This window comes from Chenopodium album, chromosome 13, assembly GCF_948465745.1.
Source record: "Chenopodium album chromosome 13, dcCheAlbu1.1, whole genome shotgun sequence".
Lineage (NCBI taxonomy): Eukaryota > Viridiplantae > Streptophyta > Magnoliopsida > Caryophyllales > Amaranthaceae > Chenopodium > Chenopodium album.
The window spans coordinates 31,558,043-31,577,169 of NC_137846.1; the positions used below are offsets into that span (position 1 = coordinate 31,558,043).

At 33.5% G+C, this 19,127-nt stretch overlaps 1 protein-coding gene and 1 long non-coding RNA gene across 3 annotated transcripts; one reads left to right on the forward strand and one right to left on the reverse strand.

The window, feature by feature from the left end:
• Window positions 1-747: 747 nt before the first annotated feature.
• Window positions 748-9,482, reverse strand: LOC145574725 (uncharacterized). The gene is made up of 4 exons (XR_014098159.1): window positions 9,250-9,482; window positions 7,296-7,358; window positions 2,034-2,095; window positions 748-992 (listed from the first exon to the last, which is right to left on the reverse strand). It is a non-coding gene; the product is annotated as an uncharacterized LOC145574725 (long non-coding RNA).
• Window positions 9,483-12,940: 3,458 nt separating this feature from the next.
• Window positions 12,941-17,016, forward strand: LOC145574726 (peptidyl-prolyl cis-trans isomerase, chloroplastic). Of its 2 annotated transcripts, none has more exons than XM_081632575.1 (7): window positions 12,941-13,298; window positions 13,675-13,971; window positions 14,070-14,269; window positions 15,018-15,253; window positions 15,668-15,810; window positions 16,276-16,347; window positions 16,481-17,016. In XM_081632575.1, the coding sequence occupies exons 1-7, from the start codon at window positions 13,113-13,115 to the stop codon at window positions 16,706-16,708; spliced, it is 1,362 nt and encodes a 453-aa protein (XP_081488701.1). In that variant the 5' UTR covers window positions 12,941-13,112; the 3' UTR covers window positions 16,709-17,016. The 2 variants fall into 2 exon arrangements, with proteins under 2 accessions (XP_081488701.1, XP_081488702.1); XM_081632576.1 differs by having other exon boundaries at window positions 12,942-13,298; window positions 13,678-13,971.
• Window positions 17,017-19,127: the final 2,111 nt, after the last annotated feature.

The following is a 19,127-nucleotide window of genomic DNA, read 5'->3' on the forward strand; positions in this document are numbered from 1 at the left end:
CTAAATGGAGGAGCGTTTAGTTGGAAGAGTGCTAAGCAAAGCACAACTGCAGATTCTACAACTGAAGCTGAATACTTAGCAGCTGCTGAAGCAGCTAAGGAGGCAGTTTTGATTCATAAGTTCGTTAGTAAACTTGATGTTGTACCCTCCATCAAGGGTCCAATAGCCCTCTATTGTGACAATAATGGAGCTATTGCTCAGAGAGCTAAGGGAACATCAGAAGGTCAAACATGTCAAGGGGCATGTAGCTGGTCCACTTATTATACCTTTTGTCTCAAGTGAAACACAACAAGCACGTTGAGGCAATGGGAATCAAGCACGTTGGTGATTGGCTTTGATTTCCTTGTTAGGCGTTTTAATTAATTTTTGAACATTTTAATGTAAAACACTATGATGAACCATTCAAATTCTGGAGTAAATTAATTTCATGCAATTTTATCACTCCGTTTCTATTTAATTGTGGTTTAGGATTAAATATTGAGTCCATTCGATTTTGAGAATATTTAAAATAGGGTATCAAGACCAGTCTTGGATAAAGAAACACCTATTAAGTGAACATTGAATATTTTAATCCAAAACTATCCCTAATCGAGGTCATTTAAATGATGGAAGATTAATGACCACTTGAGATTAGTGTTGTAACACCCCAATAATTCTCTCTTTAAACCTGTAAATATCTTTAGTAAAACCCAAGAGAATTAATGACGTGCTACCGCCACGTGTTCAAACGTTAAAGCTAATTCAGAATTTAGCAGCGGAAAAACTAACTTAATTTTAAGTTTCAAAACCAACAAACGAAACCAAATTAAGTCTTACAAGTTGGAACCATTAAGGCCCTTATTCAAAACCAACAAAAGTAGTAAATAAATCAAACTAGATTTTAAATAAATTCAAACTTATGCAATGAAATAAACTGCGAACAATCACAAACTCTCCACTCCAATCCCTCCACCTTGATGCAAGTCCAAACTATGTAAACACCTGTGATAAATCTGCTCCCCAATATTACAAGTGTAAAAAAATGGATCATTGCAAGGTCATTGAAAGGCGAGGTCTATGACCAAAGAAAGACACACAAAAGCACGCAATCAGCAACGTGAGTACATACCAGCTGCGAAAAATAATAAAGAATTCCTAGCATGCTACTAATAATCCATCATCACATACAATTTAATTATAAACTCAAACGCATGACTCAACAGTTTACATTACTAAGACCGCACTAATTAATAATAGATAAATCATTTCATTTTTTTTCATCGGATTAAGCAATAGACAAGGTTGTCCTCCCATACTCCATTTGGAACATCAATAAAAGAAAAATCCCATGACTCCTTTCGGAAACATCAATAAACATCCAATGGCCACGGGCGTGACTCCGTGACCATAGCTAGTATGAGATCTCATCTAACTCCTTATAATTTTTAAAAGCATTTGAAAACAAGAGACTCGTAGATTAGACGGCCTCTAAAAAACACACGGCTAATACCCCGTGAACCCCAACCCCTGATTGTCAATACTCTTGATGTGCACAAATCCAGAGTTTTATTGCTCATCCATCTTGCACTTTATGTGATTTACAAGTTTAGAATTGGTGAAGACTCATATGCAGAATAATACAATCAATCAAATATCACATCATCCAAACAATCCAAGTTTCCAATTCAATTCTTAATTTATTAGTGACAAACAATATTTATTATTGATTCCTTTAACTACCTCAGTGTATAAACACCTTAAGTGCATAAAGCACCCTAAACCTTAACCTCGTCTTTTGAGACTTTAATTCTTCCTTTACTCATTCCATTTCAATAATCATGAACAAGTAATTAAGTAATTCATTCCACATACTCACATACCTTTGCCTCTAAGCGCATCTTGCAAAATAACGCATAAACAATACATACAAGGTATAACCAAAATCACAATGTATAACCAAACAATTGAGCCCAGTCTTCTCTATACATGATACTAAGTTCTCGATACATCCCTAAACATGCTTCTAAAGGCAAGGTTTCGTAACTCGTACGTACCTTGAGTAAACGAATTGGTATCCACTTTACTAACTAGAAATCACCTTCAATAAAGTCCTCTCCTAAACCAAATAATAAGGTCTCAATCAATACCCAAGCAATCAAATTTACAGCAGTATAACTTGATTTAAAACTCATTAAAACTTCCTTAAAAACACGTTTTTATGCTCAATTAATCAATAGAAATTCAATAGGAACAAAAGCCCCAACTTAATTGATCATAAGAACCCTAAAATCTCAATTTTAATAAATTAGAACCCTAGGTTTTAGAATTCACAAAATCTGAAAATTTATAACACAATTATAATCTGAAATAATAGGTTTAAAACGTTAAAAACATAATTTTGATACTAAATAAATCAATTTCAAACCATAAAATCAAACCCAAAACAATTTAACAATTTCTAAGCAAAAATAAAAAGAAAACAAAGGAGGAGAAAAGGGTAGCCACGACGGTCGCCGGCAACGGCGTCAGGTAGCCAGCGGTGGTGAGGGCAGCAGGTGGCGGCAGCTAGGATGGTATAAGGGGGTTTTCACGTGGGGATAAAGGAGGAAAAGAAAGTAAGGAAAAAGAAAGAAAAGAATAAAGGAAAAAGAAAATAAAAATAAAAATAAGGAGAAAGAAAATAAGACTAACCTTTTGTGTGGGAAAATTTTTGGGGATTAATGGGGTATTTATAGGAGAGAGAGTTGTAGGTTAAGTAGGAATATTGATCCTCATGAAAATAATGGGTCAATTAAATAAATGAAATGGACTAAGGTTTGTTTGTATGGGCATAAATTATCGAAGGAAGGTTTATAAAAATTTCTTTGTAATAAAATCGTATATCAACCCAAAATAATTTTAAACTTGTAGAATAAATTCCGGAGAAATACAAATAAATATTATAAATAAAATAAAATTTCATTTATAAAATATTTAAAAATACGGGGCATTACACCTCCTTAAAACAAGTTTCGTCCCGAAACTTAAAATAGAAAATTTTAGGGTATTAAAAGTGTGTAGTTTGATTTATAGCACCGTTTCTTGTGCTACAAGGATATGATTGTCATAAATCATTTGCACGGGTATTGGTTTAGAACCATACCGGATCGACCTATGAGAATACTTTAAGAGATTTAAAAATCGCCATAAGTACATCTCTCATTATGGCTATCGGAACCTCTTTCCTCGACCATGAGTATTGTGAGTTCTCTTGTTTGAGTACTAGTTCGCTTTGATGTTCGTCAAACGTCTACCGTACATGGGGATTATAACGGTAACACTCGGGCGGCTAGATCCTCTTAGTAAGAGAAGCTGACAGTACAAGACTAGGAATGTCCCCCTATTAATGATAGGGTACATGTCTTTGTTGTTTACAAGGTCTGTCGAAGAGGAGACTGTGAAAATGCATGGTCGTGCTCAAATAGATTTTTAAAAATCAAATGCTTATTGACAGTCAAACTCAGATTTCGAGAAATACTTCAAGATGTAATAAGGATGATGAATAATCTTACCTTATAGTACACAAAAAGCGCACTTGTCCGGAAGGACAAGTGGGAGATTGATAAGAATTATGTCCTTCGAACAAGTGTATTATTCCGATAGAGGATTCAGAATTATTAGAAATCTAATTATTTAGTGAGGTTAAGTGATCGGAATGCCTAGTTGGAGGCCTCTTTCGATCAATAATATTATTACTGAACCCTTCGGGTCACACCCAAGCAAACTAACGATCCGTCACGACGAATTAATCCGAAGGAATTAATGAGTCGCTTGAGTATTATGAACATAGACGTCGGAAATCGAGCTAGGAGCGTCGAGACCGAGCGTCGCAAGTCGAGTCGAATTAATAAAAAGACGATACGGTAAAAATCAATTATTAAACAACAATTACTAAAATACTCCAAGCATCGGAATGCCCCGAGCAAACCGAGTGCTAGGGGAAAGTGGTGCTAGCATGGCCACTAGCTTGCGAGCTACACCATGTCGAGGCTGCTAGTGGTGCTGGCTTGTGCGTGGCGCAGCATGCTAGCAAGCCAATGCTAGCAAGCAGCTGGCGCGCATACATCTAGCAAGCTTGCAGCGCTAGCAAGCTAGCAACGTGCTAGCACTGCTAGCAGTAGGCACGCAATAGCCTCGGCCAACAGCCCGCAAGCATGCGCGGCATGCTGGGCCGAGGTAGCAGCAGCCCACGCAGCTGGAACCCAGCAAGCAGGCCTAGCCAAAGGCACCAAGCGCCAGCAAGGCAGCCTTGGTGCCCAAGGTCGCGCCAGCCAGCTGGCGCCAGCTGGTTGGAGCTGAGAGAAACAAAGGGAGGGCGGTTTGGGAAGCTTGGGGAGCAAGGTTTGGTCCCCCCTCCCCTTGTGGTCCTCACCTACTCTCTTCCTCCTTGCTTGACACTTGTTGATTAATTATTGCATTGCTTTTTCTTTTGATTTTTGATTTTTGATTTAAAAATAAAAGGGGAAAAGGATTGTTACCAACTCTCCCACATTGATGGGAGAGTGGAATGTTGGTGGGAACTCTCTATAAATACCAATATATTGGGATTTGAGAAACTCACTTGAGTTGAACTCAATAAGGCATCTCCAAAAGAGAGAAAACCTTTAAGTTCATAAAGACTCAAGTAAGTTTATTTTTGGGTCTAGCTCGGCTAAACTCCGAGTAGAGACCGGACGGGTCGTGTTGCGGGTGGATTTCTGTTGGAGGTCTACGCACTTGCGGGACTCGAAGCTTTCAAAGTAAGAACTCGTAAAGCGAGCGAAGCGCACATCAAGGGTAATATTGTCTTTCTCCTTCTCTTGTTAATTATGCTTATTAGTTATATTAATTGTGAGTGGGTCTTGGGGTCGGGTTTTGTTTTAAAGTCGGACTTTCTGAAACCCAAAATGTGTGATATCTATGTTTCTATTTTTTCTTGTCGAGTTGTCTTATTTGAAGTAAGGAAGGGCAGGAGAGGGAATATAGGAGTCAAACTGAAGATGCTCTTATTAGATTGTGTTGTCCATGTATGGTAATGATTATATTATTTACTTTTGTGCTTATATTATTTACTTTTGTGCTTATATTATATACTTTTTGAGTTGGTAATGATTAAATTTCGCGTATTGTAACTCAGTATTTTTATTGAATGTCCTTGCTTTTAGTGTGGATTATGACATCCACTTCACCATATTGATTTACAGAACTGGCTTTTTATTTATTTATTTATTTTTGAAATTTTTTTATTTACCTTAGTGTAATTTTTATTCATTTTAATACACTCATTCCACAAGCATATAGTTTTATTTTTAACAAGGTTGTTGCCCTGCAGTTGCTTCCCTTCCTGCCAAGGCTGCTGCTGCCCTGCCTACCAAGGCTACTACTCTAGCTGCTAGCTCTGTGAAGGTTGCTGCTGCAGCTGCTTCCCTGCCATAGCTTGCTACTGCTATGCTACTTTTGCTGTGCCGCATGCTGCTGCTATGCTACTTCTGCTCTACTGCCTGCTGCTGTAAATGTTGCTATAAAAGTTTTGTATTTCTCTCTAATTATTCTTATTTTATTGTTGAGTTTGTTTATTAATTTTGACTCTACTGCTGGATGTTTGTATGGTTATGCTTTTGAATGATAGGTTTAGTTGTTTGATATCATATTGCAGCTTGTAATGAGCTAAAACTAGGAGTGGGATTGGGATATTAGTCAATTTTGCACTTCTTTTTGGTTTTTGTTGTGCTTTTGATGCAGGTTTTAGAAAGCTGGATTGCTATGACATCCTTAACTCGATTTAAAGTAGAGTTGCACTCCACATCTTTTTGGAGTGAAACTAACCTGTAATGACCAGCTTCTACTTGACATTACTATGCATATACTGTGTATTTCTTTGATGTTGTAGCATTTTACAGATTGGCTTATTTACTTTAAATATATTTTTATTTACTTTTAAGTAATATTGATTTATTACAAATGTTTAATGTACTAGTTCAATTCTTTTTGTTATCTAACTTTGCATGACTCATTTTCTTCGTTTAATATGCTTGGGGAAGTGGACTATTACTTGTTCTATATTGCTTTGATTTTCTTTGGGTGACAAGCTCTTGTTGTATATGCTTGCAAAGTTGACCTAGGTAAATAAGGTCCTCCATGTAATACCATTGTGCTTTAGATGGCTTTGAGGTCAAGTAACACAAATATAAAGCAAAAGAGCATTTGTTAATTTGTTTACTCCTTCATTGCTGCTATTGATTCTAAACATGTTTGCTTGAATTCTGGCTTTAAATTCTCATACAGGGCTTACATTATAATATCCCCAATACATATACTTTATAAAAAAAAAAAAAAAAAAAAACACTTTGGAGATTTTTTTTTTATTTACTTTTACGATTTTTTCATTTACTTTTGAGTTATTTTTCTTTACTTTGGTTTTTAACATACAATAACCTACTAGCTCAATAGGCAGAGCATTGTGCAAATGCGCAAAAAAATGTGGGTTCGAATCCCATGTAGGTTTTATGTGTATAATCTGAAAATTAGAATTCGTAATGTTTTATTAGAGTTCTTTTTTTTTTTTTTTTTTTTTACTTTTGATATAGTTTTATTTACTTTTAATTTGAAAAACTCTACATCAAATATATTGAACTCAATATATTTGTTTCTTATAATTTAACTCATCTTGTAAGGATATGAAAGTCAATGACTCGTAGTTTTTGTGCTATAACAAAGTTGTTTTAGTCATTTATCATTTCAAGATAATTTATAATTCATATAATTTAGAGCTGATTTGATTTAATTTTCAATGTTTTTTTTTTTTTATTTACTTTATAGCACTATTTGTTTACTTTAGAGTAATTATGACTTACTTTTGACATAATTAATGTAATATTTTTAGTTTTTCTACTTTTGAGATATTTTGACTTACTTTTGAGATATTTTGAATAACTTTAGAGTGTTAGTAATTATTTTTTAAGATAACCTATGTAGGAATTGAACCTACACCTCTATGCATCCGCATAGTGTTCTACCACTTTAGCTAATAGGTTTACTTTAAAGTTATTTTTATTCACTTTAGAGTCTTTTTTATTTACTTTTTCATATCAAAAACCACTTGAGCTAATCTGATGTGGTTGGATACAGTAAAGTATATGGAAACTTAACCAGTCCTTGTTGATTTTTGAGTATCTTGTCATTTTTCCTTTTTGTGATACTTTTTTCAATATCTGATAGCTTCATCTGAAATCTCTGGAATTGTCCAGCAATTTGGCTTATTTCATAAATACATACAAATTAAAAATAGAAGTGTATACCTGCAGTTTGGCAGCTTGTGCTTTAAGCGCTGCCTTCTGTTTTTCTAATTCTTTTTCTTTTGCCTACAACAAGAAAAGTTATCATTGCAATTAGTGTCATGCCACAATTAAGGATCACAACTATAACTAATTGTTTTTCAATGAAGAAGGGAAAAGAGAGATTGAAAAAAATCAACACTCAACAACAGATATACAAACTCAAATGCCAGAGAAATGAGTAGGTAATAAATGACAAGAAAGGAAAATAATGACATATGAAATGTTAAATCTAAACCTGAAATTCCATCCTAACTCATTTTTCTTAGCTATTCCTCTTGCATCCCCATAAACCTCTACTGTTAAGACCTCTTCATGTGGACTTTTGGCTCATAATACTATATGCATATTAGCTGAATACCGAGTTTGTCACAGCACCAGAACTGTTGTTGCTCTAACTCACTCTCTCCTAAATTATTTTCTTTCACAGCTGACTGTGTCTTACGAAGTTCCTCAACTTTTATCACCTGTAGCATCAGTAAGCATTTTTCCTTTCAAATCGGTGTTTTATATTTCTCATTGCTGTTGGATTAGAATGTCTGCCTTTTCCTATCCTGACTTTAAGGAAGACATTCTTGGCATTAGCGTCACCTGGTTCTTTATACTTGCATACCCAATTGTGATTGTGTAAATATAAGGGTCTACGCCTCCCCAAAGCAAACTTTACAGTTTTGTCTAAATTACAATAGAATTGTTTCGACATCTCCACCCATTATTCGTTCTGAAACAATATTCTGCAGCCATTAATTGCTATTAACTCTTACCTTTCTCAGCAAACTAAATTTGAACTTGCAATAGAAATAAGATCTTTCACAACATTGGTCTCAAGTAAATAGAATACAAAGTTAAGAATACCTACATTTGCACGTCAATATAGCCTTGGTTCTCATTAATCTAGCTGTACATGCACATAACATTTACCTCAAGCTAGCACAACACATAACAAAATACTCAACTTTGACTTTTCATGTCTACTATTTCAGAAGTTTAATCTACTTTTACTAAAATTTTGTCTACTTTTTATTATTTGTTTCCATTCTATATCATTTAATTTCATATTCCATTTAGAGAGGTAATAGATTAAAAAATAGTTGGCTTTTCACATTCACTAATAATCTCTCTTGGAATTGGACTCGTAAGAGCGCTCTGTTGCAAATCAAGAGACTCCTATTTCTTTAGCTTATCTATATCAAATGGGACACTTCCATTCAACAACCAATAATGCCTAAGAATAGAAGAAAATTGTTTTGTTTAAAGAGAAAATATTCTGTTAAGCAATTTTGACAGTTGGCCGCAATGTTACATCCATCCATTTGAGCTGCCATTTCAACCACAATCAATTAAGGCTGATTACAAGAAAAAAAAAATCAAATTAGGCAGGCTCATAATATTCCTGAGAGCATCACTTTCTAGAATTACCTCATTATATCCCAACTTCTTCGCCACCTCAACCCCAAACCTTGCGGTTCTTGCCTCCGCCTGAACTCCATCTCACTTTCATATGCTTAACTGCAACAGCTCATAATATCCCTGTTGAATCTCTGATGACTACACCAAACTGAACTCCCCTACAGTGCTTTATAATCGATTTACTTTTACTTAGTTTCTATCTACATTAGAAAGTGATAATATGATTCATTGGGGCAATTTAACAAATAGTTGGTGTGCATTCACTTGATATTTTGCTTAAATTTAGATGAAATTAAACAAAAATTAGTGAAATACAAATACAAAAATTAGTGAAAATATAAAATTAGTAGGTAATCTAGAATTTCACTATTAAGAACCCTAAATTGACTATACTAACAACAAAATTCACGAAAAACCACATACAAATAATGTTATTGAAACTCGTTGATTTTTTTAAATAAAAAAAAAAAAAAAAAAAAAAAAAAAAAAAAAAAAAAAAACATCTTACGGCGTCAATGGAGTACAAAGAGCACGGAAGCTGCTTTAACGGAGAAGAAAATGCTCGAAAACTGCTCTAATGGAGAACTCAAAGCACTAGCATCAATGGAGGAGAGAAGTTGATCGGAGGAGAGAGAAAGTGTAGAGCTAATCGCACGTATGATCCAGAATTCTAAATATTAAATGATCTGATCTGTCTATTTCCTTGTAATCTAAAGGTTGCGATGAGTTCTTAGTTTTCATTATTCGGGTAGTTCTCCCGGTAGCTAGGTTCTATAATATATATATATATATATATATATATATATATATATATATATATATATATATATATATATATATATATATATACTCATGTAAGAACCCTCATCTATATAAAAATTCAATCTTATATAAAAATTAATTTCAGCACTTTATCTTTTACAAATGGCATTTCTGTAATTTTGAGGTGTTTATATTTAGAACATAGAAAAAAAATTTAAAACATAGGAAAAATTTTAGAACATAAGCTGAAAAAATTTAGAACATAAGCAGAAAAAATTTAGAACATAAGCAAACAAAAATTTAGAAAAAAAATAATTTAGAACATAAGTTGAAAAAATAATTATAGCACAAGAAAAAGTTTATAACATAAGCTGAAAAAAAAAAAAAATTAGAACATATGAAAAAATTTAGAACATAAGCTGAAAAAATAATTTAGAATATAGGAACAAATTTAGAACATAAGCTAAAAAAAAATTAGAACATAGGAAAACTTTAAAACATAAGTAGAAAAAAATTTAGAACATAGAAAAAAATTTAGAACATAAGCAGAAAAAAATTTAGAACATAAGATGATTTTACATAACAAAAGGGTTCTTATATAAAGAGGGGTTCTTACCGGATCCCTCCCCTATATATTATATATATAGGGGAAGACTATCGTGAGAACCACTCCTTTATGTGAGAATCATTTCTTATGTGAGAACACTCTGTATGTTCTAAATTTTTACTCGTATGTTCTAAATTTTAAATCTAACGTTCTAAATATTTACTCAGGTGTTCTAAATTAAGTAAAATGCTCTAAATTAGTACTTACATATTCTAAACAATAAATTAGTTAAGTTAGATGTTATAAATTATAAATAACTTGTTCTAAAATTTTAACTTATATGTTCTAAATTTTAAGACGTGTATTCTAAGATTTTTAATCATATGTTCTAGAATTTAATGCAAATGTTCTAATTTTTACTCGTATATTCTAAATTTTTATTCACATTTTCTAAATTTTATACCAGGTGTTCTAAATTTTTATTCACATGTTCTAAAACTTAAATCAAATGCTCCAAATTTTACTCATACGTATGTTCTAAATTTCATAAAGTAGATTTTTTAAGTTTTTATTCATATGTTCTATTTCTTAAATCAGATGTTCTAAATTATTACTCACATAGATGTTTTAAATTTTTACTCGTATGTTCTAAATTTTTACTCACATGTTTTCTAAATTTTAGTTCATTTATCTAATTCTTAGATCACATGTTCTAAATTATTACTCACATAGGTGTTCTAAATTTTTACTCATATGTTCTAAATTTTAATTTGAATCACTTGTTCTAAATTTTTACTCGTATGTTCTAAATTTTTACTCGTATGTTCTAAATTTTTACTCACATGTTCTAAATTTTAGTTCATTTCTCATATAAGTTTGGGTTCTCACATATGGACCTATTCTCACCGAATCCCTCTTATATATATATATATAACCAAGTTATAATGAGAACCAAGGCTAAAATAAGAACTAGGAACTAATCTAGGCCCTTAGATCATGTTAATCGGAAGGCTCACATGCTTCCCGTGTCATTAATGGAATTTTTGTAATATTTTAACTTTATAAAGTAGTTTCCAGTTTCATTTCTCAAAAGTAAATGAAAATTTAGTAAAAGTAAATGAAATTGCCTTAAAATTTTAAAAAAAAACTGGAAAAAAATTTTAAAATAGTGAAATTACGAGAATGCCATTAATGAGAGCGGGTGCAATATGAGCCATTAGATGGAGTGCGATTAATGGCTGAGATTAGTTCCTAGTTCCTATTATTCACCTTGATTCTCACATGATCTCAATTATATATATATATGTATATATATATATATATATATATATATATATATATATATATATATATATATATATATATATATATATATATATATATATATATATATATATATATATATATATATATTGACTGAATACATGGTAACAATGTAGAAGTGGAAGATTGTTTAATGATTATCTATTCGGGTGAAATCTCTTTAACAATAAGAGTCTAACCCAAATGGAAATGAGGTGTAAGTCATAACCAAAATTTTCAGTTGTAATAAGGCTAATGTAGACTTCGAATCTTTGTTTTTAAAGTTAAACTAATGTAATCTATCTATCCTATTGACCTAGTTCCTTGACGTGACCCAAATTTCTTTATTCACGTTATATTGCTAATTTTCAAATGTTTTTAGAAGTGGTGTAATATACAAATTCAATAGGGTAATCTAAGTTGAATTACAGAAACTCATAGGGTAATCTAAGGTTAACTATAGAAATTCTTTAACATTTAATTTTCAGGTGAATATCGCCCACAAATATCAAAATTAATGTGTAGCTACAAAAATTATAAACAACATACTAAAACTTGCACATTAAAATTGTATCAGTGTCCAATACAATAATTATCTACTGGTACATTGTATGGAATACAATACAATACAAAAAAAAATTAGAAAATACAATACAATAAAAAGTAGCAAATTACTCCTACATTTAAATATGTTATACTCCGTAGTTGTTAGTACTTTATGCAAACAACATATATACGATATAATTGCTAATAACATTAATTAATCAAACAAAATCCCGACTAAATTCAGCCGGATCATTCAGATCGGGTATTTTTGAACTCCCCTAACAGTGACTACTACTCCTTACGTTTTTAAATACTTGCTCTACTTTTCATTTCTGACCGTTTTTAAATACTTGCTCAATTTTTTTTATTTGAAAAGCTTTTATAATATTTAATTAATTTCTTTCACCTAGTGAACCAATCTAAATAATATTTTATTAATTTCTTATTCTCTGCCATCCTATTCTCTCCACCACGTTTGCTTTATACTCCCTCCGCTTCAATATGATAGTCTCATATGTAATCAATCATATAAAATAAGAAAATAATAATATTTGGAATCAAACATTAAAGTCAAAAATAATTTATAAATAGTTTTGTCTTATTTAAAGTGTTTTGATTTCTTTAGGAAACTGTCAAACATAATTGTATAATTTAAGGGAATAATTTCTTTACTTAGAGTCATGTCATCAAATCACAATCAATTAATTAAACCAATCAGAATTTAATATGTATAAAATAGGAAATAAAAACTAAGTTAAGAGTGGAATACATTCAATATAGGTGGATGTTTTTGAAACGCCTAAAATAGTATATGGGACTAACAAATTGAAAAGGAGGGAGTATAATTTTTTATTCTTCCACACACCCCACTATCTCTATATTTTATTATTTTTTTGCAAGTTCTCCTAAAACTACCCGCATTGAAAAATAGATCAAATATTTAAAAATGGAGGGAGTAATAATAAAAGAGGAAAAAAAAAAAAAAGCATTGGGAAATTTTGGGAGAACAAAAACAAGAACCTTATCCAAATTTCGAGGATGAGCACACAACATCATCTTCTCCTTGTCACTCCCTCCCACTAATTAGATTACCCCGTTTGTCAAACCAACCCTTCTACATTCCCTTCTCTCTCTCTCTCTCTTTACTCCCTCTGCTACATTCAAGACTGATGTTTTAGTAATCTAACTAACTTAAGCTTCAAATTATTAAATCAATGTCTTCTTTCATTTGTCACCATTTTTATCCTTCTCTTTGCACCTCAAAACTTGCATTTCCTAATAACCCAATTGCCCCTATTTATTTGGGTATCCCCAATTATCGTGATAAAGCACGCTTCAGTCGTTTGAGCACTCGTTGTTATTCTGAAGTTCCTCGTCATATTGACTCCCATGATAAACAAGTAAGTTTAACTTCACTAATTAATTCTGATATTGCTTGGTATTATAATTTTTTGGGTAGTAATTGTATAATTTTCATAATTATTTGTGATATTGTATTCGAGTTAGCGGGTTTACTGCTCATGTGTGTGAGATTGATCAATATTGACCAATATTAATGGGGTGATATGTAGTGTCAAATGTATGAATTTTAATTTTGTTGAATTTTTTTGCTGTACCTTTTTTAGAATTTTGATTTTGCCGTTTCCCACCCCGTACCCGTCCATGTTTTTGTCCGTTTCTGTGCAACCTAGAACATTAATAAGGCCTAATATTTAATGTTTTGTTGTCATAATTGATGGGTTTGTTGTATATGTAAATTTTTATGGTGTACGATAGCAGAAAAAGAGTTCATTTTCGATGAAGCAATGTGCGATTTCGATAGCATTAGCAATTGGGTTGATAACTGGAGCACCTGATTTAAATTGGCAAAGCCGTGCCCAAGCAATTACTACTCCAGCATTGCCAGATTTAGCAGTGTTAATATCTGGTCCACCAATCAAGGATCCTGAAGCACTTTTGAGATATGCATTGCCTATTGATAATAAGGCCATTAGGGAAGTTCAGAAACCGCTGGAAGACATTACGGATAGCCTTAAGGTCGCGGGCCTTAAAGCTCTCGATTCTGTTGAGAGAGTAAGAATCAAGGGCCTTATTCTTTTTTAAAATGAATTGTCTTCTTATTCAGTATTAATAATGCTGATGATTGATTATAAGCTGTTATGTGATTGTAGAACTTAAAGCAGGCGTCTCGTGCACTGAAGAATGGCAAGAGTTTAATTATTTCAGGGCTGGCTGAATCAAAGAAGGATCGCGGTATGGAGCTGCTCGACAAGCTAGAGATAGGAATGGGTGAGCTCCAACAGATTGTCGAAAACAGGAATAGGGATGGGGTTGCTCCTAAACAAAAGGAGTTGCTTCAGTATGTTGGCAGGTTAGTGTCTTGTAGACTGTTATTGGGAATGGGAAGTTACTTTGTGATGTTAATTGATTATGATATATGTAAGGGTTGCTTGCTGTTTTATAATTAGTTGACAAATTAGTTTGAGATTGTGATTTATGACTTTACAACAACAACAAAGCCCTAGTCCCAATATGATTTGGGGTCGGCCAACATGAATCATCATAAGGAATCGTACGATATAAAGAAAAGGACATAACAAAATCATCATTTAAAAGAGTTTGAATTTTCTTCTTGATTCTCTTTTAGAACTCCCCTAATTTTTCTTAAATGCTCTGTCGTCTAATCACTTTACTCACCTGATTTATGACTTTGTAACATAAAAATCTTAAGAGCCCCATTCTTAAAATAGTCTGTTTCGTTGCTTTTCCTCTTGTGTTAAATAAGGTTTGGTGTTTTTTTTTTTTTTTTTCTTTGTTTTTTTTTAATTAGCTGAAAAATCTGTCTGAGATTGTGAGACTTCCCAATACAGAAATCCAAAGAGTCCCCTTTCCTATTTGTTTCTTCACTTTTCATCTTTTATAAAGGGCAGGGAAAAAATGGGTGCTTATGATGTTATGAAGGAGAAGTATGGTACTCGGGTGGGTTGAGGGGTAGTAGAACACTAGTGTGATGAATTAGAAAGGACTTGTAAAGCCCAAACCTCTTAAAATAAGCTTTATCTCATAGGTATCCTTATTGACTGCAGCTGAGATCTTCCTGGGGCATTGGGTTTCTGCAGTGTTGAAGAGGACATGGTGGATGGCTTCCCATATGAAGTGCCAGAAGAATACCGATCTATGCCCCTCCTGAAGGGGAGAGCAGTTGTTCAGATGAAGGTCAAGGTGAAGGACAATCCAAATCTTGAGGATTGTGTTTTTCGCATTGTTCTTGATGGTTACAATGCCCCGGTAACTTCTGGCAATTTTGTGGATTTGGTGGAAAGGCACTTTTATGATGGCATGGAGATCCAAAGAGGTAACAAATTTGATACTTTGTAATTTGGTAACTATTACCACAATTAATGGGAACTATATTGACAGTTTATATATGTTTGTTTACTTGGTGATGGTTATAATATGAATTATGAAACTAGAATACTTACTTGATGCCTAGTGCAGAAGACAACTAATATTTCTTTTGGTTCTTTGATGTCATAAACATATTTACTGCCTTACTGGGGTGTAAACTGTTTCCTCCCATGGTCATTGAAAATGCTAAAAAAGTTCTGATATTACAAGGTTGTAGTGGTCATTGAATTTCTAAAAACTTTTATCTAAATGCCAAGAAATTCTGAAATTACAACGCTTTCGTGGACTTGTGGTTATTGAAATGCTTAGAAACTGTCTGTGTGTGTCTTAATGATATGATGGCGTTTCTTTTCTATTGCAGCCGATGGCTTTGTTGTCCAAACAGGAGACCCTGAAGGTCCAGCTGAGGGTTTCATTGACCCAAGCACAGAAAAGCCTCGCACAGTCCCATTGGAAATCATGGTGGAAGGAGAAAAAGTTCCGTTTTACGGTGCAACTCTAGAAGTAAGCTCCTCTCATAATATGTTTTGCAAATGTGCATCACCATAGTTCATTACTGCACAATTATGCTTTATAATAGACCAATATAAATGCATACGTAACTTTTCCTATGATTTGAGAGAATGAGGGATAGCTCAAGTGGTTAGAGCTTCCCTCCCGATTCCAGGAAATCCTGGGATCGATTCTCACCCCCGCCCTTGTGGCTCTATAAACACCAAAAAATAAAACTCTTCCTTGATTTTCATTTATTTATTTATTTTTGTGAAATGTGGTGTACTGTTTATCGCATTATCAATTAATATTATTCTGTTATTGGGTGTTCTGTTTTGCATATATTGTTTAATAGGGTGAAATTTTGTTTTGAAGTAATTTTGATCCTCTATTACCCTTATATTTAGACAGTATATATTGCTTTTTGAAAAATATTGAATGATTTCAGATCTTACAATCTGTACAATATGGTTTCAGGAACTTGGTTTATACAAAGCTCAGACAAAGCTTCCATTCAATGCCTTTGGTACAATGGCCATGGCTAGAGAGGTAAGAACTTGCAACCACAAATACTGATTTTTATACATAACCATAAACGTATGTATGTAGACATGTAGTATTGACATATTATACGGTCAGTATATAGTTTTGTTGTGACATATTCAGCTCCTAATTGTTGCAGGAATTTGAGAACAATTCAGCTTCAAGTCCAGTATTTTGGTTGTTAAAAGAAAGTGAACTGACCCCAAGTAATGCCAATATTTTAGATGGTCGATATGCAGTATTTGGCTATGTAACTGAAAACGAAGATTATTTAGCAGATCTCAAGGTCGGCGATGTCATAGAATCAGTCCAAGTGGTCTCTGGCGGTGATAATCTTGTCAATCCAACTTACAAAATTGCTGGCTAGATCTTCTTGATTTGTGAGGTTGTGTATGGATACGCATTCATTATAAATTAGTTGAGCAGTTTTATGACATTTTCATTATTTACGGCGGGGTGTGAATCGAGCCTTCTTTGTAGGAGAGGTATAACATTCCATTTGTAATTTGTATATGAATATCAGAATCTGTTTGTATTCAAGCTTAAAGCTTTGGTTAAATTTGTGATTAAAGCGTCAGCTTTTAAGATTTGAGAAGTTCCATTAGCCCATTATTTTGCTGCAATGTAAACTGCCTCTTGAACAAATTATTTATAAGAATGTTAATTTTAGCAACACTTTTTATGGCTTATGAACAATTTTTTGTCCAATTAAACCTTTCTCTTTGATTTGAGGAATTTGCTTTTTGGTTCTATACTATAGTATATAATGGTCAATCATCATAATATGAGTATTAAAATAATATGATCGTTACACTAACTCACATCTTTCCCAAACGAACCACTTTCATTTTCCCTCTAAGATTCATAAATGTTGTTTAAGTATGCTTGTGTAAAGTCAAATTTCTTTCTTAGGTGCGGTAATCAATAAACCTTAAAAAGACCAAATAAAGCAAGTGATGCATTTATTTAGGAAATGAATGGAGATCATGGTTTGCCTTGAGCTTTTGAGTTGTAAGTGTGTTTTTGGCCATGGGCCGACCAATTGGCGCCAAAAGAGATTGCATTCTCAGCTCATTTGAACTAACACAACATCGTACGTTCATTCACAGCGTTTAACACCTGATGTACTGCTATGGTCAAGAGAGTTGTTTGTTAGCATAACTTGGATAGGTTTGTTGTCCCTCATGATAAACCAACTTTAATAGTGAGCCCCGGCTTTCTGAGGGAGTTCAACGAAGGGAGGAATGGCCCATGAGGACCTTTATGTTGTTTGATGACTAAAACAAATGCATGATGCAAGGGGACGACAGGAGAGAAAAAAGAGAATTTAGCAGAGTAACTGATCATTTCTCATTACCAGCAGCTAAGGATACAATGTATCTTATATCCAATAAGACAAAACCTAGCTTTATTACACTGAATGCAGAAAATAACCGCCAAAAACTCTCCCAGAAGGATTCAGGCAATCTAACTAGGGGTGTTCATAAATCGGTTCGGACCGAAAAGATGGACCGGACCACCTCAGACTGACCCTGGACCGGACCGAATTTATCGGTCCGATTTTCGGGTCTAGAAATTTATTTTTTCGGTCTTCGGTTTGGTCCGGTCCATGATAAGTGACTTTTATGTCATTTTTAGGGGTCCTTTTAGAGTTGTTTTCTAGTTATTTTCCGAATAATTCCTCTCTTTTTAGTTTTTATTTCTCTTATTTGCTTATTCTCGTCTTTTGTCTTTTAATTTGAGTATTTTAGTAATTTTTAATAATTTTTAGTTTAATTTCGTAATTTATTTATGTTTCTTATTCTCTAATGTTTTAAGTCTTGGTTCTAGTTAATAATAATCTTCTTGTTTTCCTCCTTCCATTATTTTCTTTTATTTTGAAGTTTGTTTTATTATTTTTTTTTAGTTTTAGTATTTTATTTTACATTATTTTGTCTTTATTTTAGTTTATTTTATCTCTTGATAATCCTCTCGTGTTTGTTTTTAGTTGTAGGTGTTTTCAGATCCTTCATCAAATTTCAAGTTCAAATCGAGTTCAAGGTCCGAGGCACAAAATTTGAGCCAACAGCAGCAACAGCCACCGAAACCGCAGCACCTCGCATAGCCGCTCCACCATCGTCCACCAACAACCCCACGAATTGCTGCTATAGAGCAGCCCATAGCCGCAAAGCTCTAATTCATCTCCAATCACCACCGCAGCCACCGTCAGCCGCCAAAACCGCCAGCAATAACCCCCAAAACAGAGCAGCCCGTAAGCTACCTCAAAACAGCACCAAAGTAGCAGCAAGTAGCAGCACAGCAGCAGCGTGGAGCAACCCAGGCCGCCGCGGGCGCGGCCTTGGTTAGCTCCCAGCCACTCCACAAACAGGAGATGGCTGGGAGATGCCTAGCCGCGGCCACTCCGAGTTTCGCGTGTGAGATTGTACGGATTAATGAGTTTGTGCGGCTGCGATTTATCTGATTAATCCAACGGCCGCGATTTAATTCTGCTTGATGATGATAATGCTGATGATTGCAATGAACGGTGATGATGGTGATTGTGATGATCAGAGAGCAGAGCAGCCACGAAATGAAGGGGGTATGATGGATTCGTGGGTCTGATGGGATTTTGGGGATTTTTGTTTTCATTTTCCTTTTTATTTTCTTTTTATTTTAATTTATTTCTTTTTCTATTTCCTTTTTCTTTTCTTTATTTTATTTTCTTTTATTCCTTTCTTTTCTTTATTTTTATTTTATTAAACCTTGTATATAAATACCCCTTTTGGGGTTAATACTCTCTTAACTTT

What these genes read in the sequence shown, in the direction of transcription:
- LOC145574726 (XM_081632575.1), top strand. Translation starts at nt 13,113, where the DNA reads ATGTCTTCTTTCATTTGTCACCATTTTTATCCTTCTCTTTGCACCTCA. An exon ending in TGGCATGGAGATCCAAAGAG is followed by an intron (nt 15,254 to 15,667) that starts GTAACAAATTTG and finishes TTTCTATTGCAG; the next exon opens with CCGATGGCTTTGTTGTCCAA. An exon ending in TTTACGGTGCAACTCTAGAA is followed by an intron (nt 15,811 to 16,275) that starts GTAAGCTCCTCT and finishes ATATGGTTTCAG; the next exon opens with GAACTTGGTTTATACAAAGC.